This window comes from Nanorana parkeri, unplaced genomic scaffold, assembly GCF_000935625.1.
Source record: "Nanorana parkeri isolate BGI_ZX_2015 unplaced genomic scaffold, ASM93562v1 scaffold748, whole genome shotgun sequence".
NCBI lineage: Eukaryota > Metazoa > Chordata > Amphibia > Anura > Dicroglossidae > Nanorana > Nanorana parkeri.
This window is the reverse complement of record NW_017307016.1, coordinates 157,866-160,317: the sequence shown is the minus strand read 5'-3', so window position 1 is coordinate 160,317 and position 2,452 is coordinate 157,866. Positions and strand designations below refer to the sequence as shown.

General features: G+C 49.1%; 1 protein-coding gene across 1 annotated transcript; it reads left to right on the top strand.

Annotated features, from left to right (window-relative positions):
• Positions 1-635: 635 nt before the first annotated feature.
• Positions 636-1,595, top strand: LOC108793420 (proto-oncogene Mas-like). The gene has a single exon (XM_018564368.1). It carries the CDS (start codon positions 636-638, stop codon positions 1,593-1,595), a length of 960 nt encoding a protein of 319 aa, XP_018419870.1.
• Positions 1,596-2,452: the final 857 nt, after the last annotated feature.

Genomic DNA, 2,452 nt, shown 5'->3' with positions numbered 1-2,452 from the left:
AGAAAATAAAAACCTATTTCCTGTGGTCATTTGTCTCCATCTAGTGGCCATAATGGGGTATTACATGAAAACATTAAACAATTAATTGCACTAACGAATGCTCATTCTGGCATAGAGTCGCACTGACCAAACGTTTACAGATATTCACAGGCCGAACAGCCCTACAAATTGTTTATGAATCAACCCTTAAGTCTTCCATTGGGTAAAAAAAAAGACACCAAAAGAAATTAAATTGGCCTTTCAGCTTATAAACCTCAACCTAACCACTGAACCGTTACATTCTCAAACAATCCGCACACAGCTACCTCCTCATGTATCACTTCCCCCTCCCCTTTTAGATTGTGAGCCCCCAGGGGCAGGGCCCTCCTTACCATCTTGTCTTGTATTGTATTGTGATTGTAATGTCTTCCGTATATTGTAAAGCGCTGCGCAAACTGTTGGCGCTATATAAATACTATGTAATAATAATAATATTAATATAAACACGAGCGGTATAAGTGTATTAGATATAAGTAATACATAAACTGCATTACCCTAGGAAGTAATTCTGTTTATTGATTAGCTATGTCATATATTTCACACAGGTGCACGAAGAAGATAAGCGCCACATAACTTTGACGAGCTCAAGAAATAAAATGGACGACACGAATATCACCAGCGGAAATGAGACGGACGTAAATGACACCCTACTGCAAGACCGCAGGCTGTGCACCGAAGATCACAAGCTGCAGCTCCACGCGGTAGACGCCGTTTTCCTCGGCATCTGCGTCTTCGGCCTGGTGGGAAACATTGTTGTGTTTTGGAACCTTTGCTTCAGGATCCCGAGGAACAAGTATACCGTTTACATCGCCAACCTGTCCGCAGCCGACACCCTCTTGATAGCAGTTGTGGCGTTGACGCTGGTGGCCCAGATCAGCAATATGTTTGGCTTGTCTCCCGCACAGGAAGTGGCGTGTCCTTTCTATCAATTCGTGGATACATTTTATTACTCCCTGGTCTATTCCGGAAAAAACATCCTGACGGCCATCAGCGTGGAGAGGTGCATTTCCGCCCTGTTTCCTCTTTGGTATCACACTCATCGCCCCAAGAAGTTTTCTGCTGCGGCGTGCGCAGTCCTCTGGTGCCTTGGCATCACGGAGGGCCTCCTTGACGTCTTTGTGTGCGCTCCGGAAGCCTACATTTATCAGCAGCCGCAATGTGTGGCGGTCGAAGTGTCGATTTTTGTGTCCGCCATTGGGATCTGTCTACCGCTCATGGTTATTTCCAGCGTCACCTTGCTCCTCAAAGTGAGAAGGGCCAACCACCAGGAGTACCCTCCGCGACTCTACATCATTATCATCATAACGGTCATTGTCTTCATCCTATCCGTCCTGCCGTTAAACATTTTTCGTTTTTTAACGTTCTTTAAGGCCGTGAAGACGGAACCTCCGATCAAACTCATTTTTCTTAGTCAGTACTGGTTGGTATTTAACAGCACCGTCAACCCTTACATCTACTTTCTAGTCGGGAGGAACTGGAATCAGACCATATGTTGTTCCATTAGAGACTCCCTTCATCGAGCCTTCGTGGTGGACTCAGAAGAGGGTGATTGCTGATCGCAAAGGCCGCAAGGCCAGTGACACATGGAGGCAAAGTCACCTTACCAAAGCCTTGGGGATCGCCGGTTCTCCAGCTGCATCCATTAAGCTGAGGTCAGGGGTACCGGCACGGGTGTCCCCCACACCGTATACAGCACCCGCACAGCTTGACCAAACACGTATGACCACACCGGTACAAGGCAGTATGTGTTTATATACAGTTTATTTGTGTTACCAACAGGACTGCAACAAGCAGGAATCAGGCCTACAAACAGGTAACAGGACTGCAACAAGCAGGAATCAGGCCTTCAAACAGGTAACAGGACTGCAAACAGGGAACGGGGTTCAGGACTGCAAACAGGTAATGATAGCGGGATACTGAGCCACCATCCTGACTGCATGGAGGGTTTAAATATCCTCCCAGGAAGCACCAGGTGATGGCTAAGTGCTGGCAGCTGGGAGACCCCCGCAGGTGAGCACGGGAGCTGCAGGTTCCAGCACCACCCAGTGGTGGTCTGGTACCCAACAGTTCCTGGATGCCTGGAGACACCTGCAGGTGGGCACAGGAACTGCAGGGCTTAGCCCCAGCACCACCTGGAGGCACTCTGGATTCAAATATATGATTTAAAGGAGAACTATGGGGTTAAGGCTTTTCCCCATAGTTCTCCTTAGGGTAACGGGAGGACACAAACTAGCATCCTCCCGTCACCCTAGGCTCAGCATATCGCGAGCTACAGCTCCCTATATACTGAGACGCCGCAGCTGAAGCGGATCCCGACAATTGTGCCGGGATCCGCCCAGCTGCGTGACTGACAGCCGGCTCTGCCTATCCAGAGGCAGAGCCAGCTGTACCCGCCTCCTCCCACGTCCGTTCC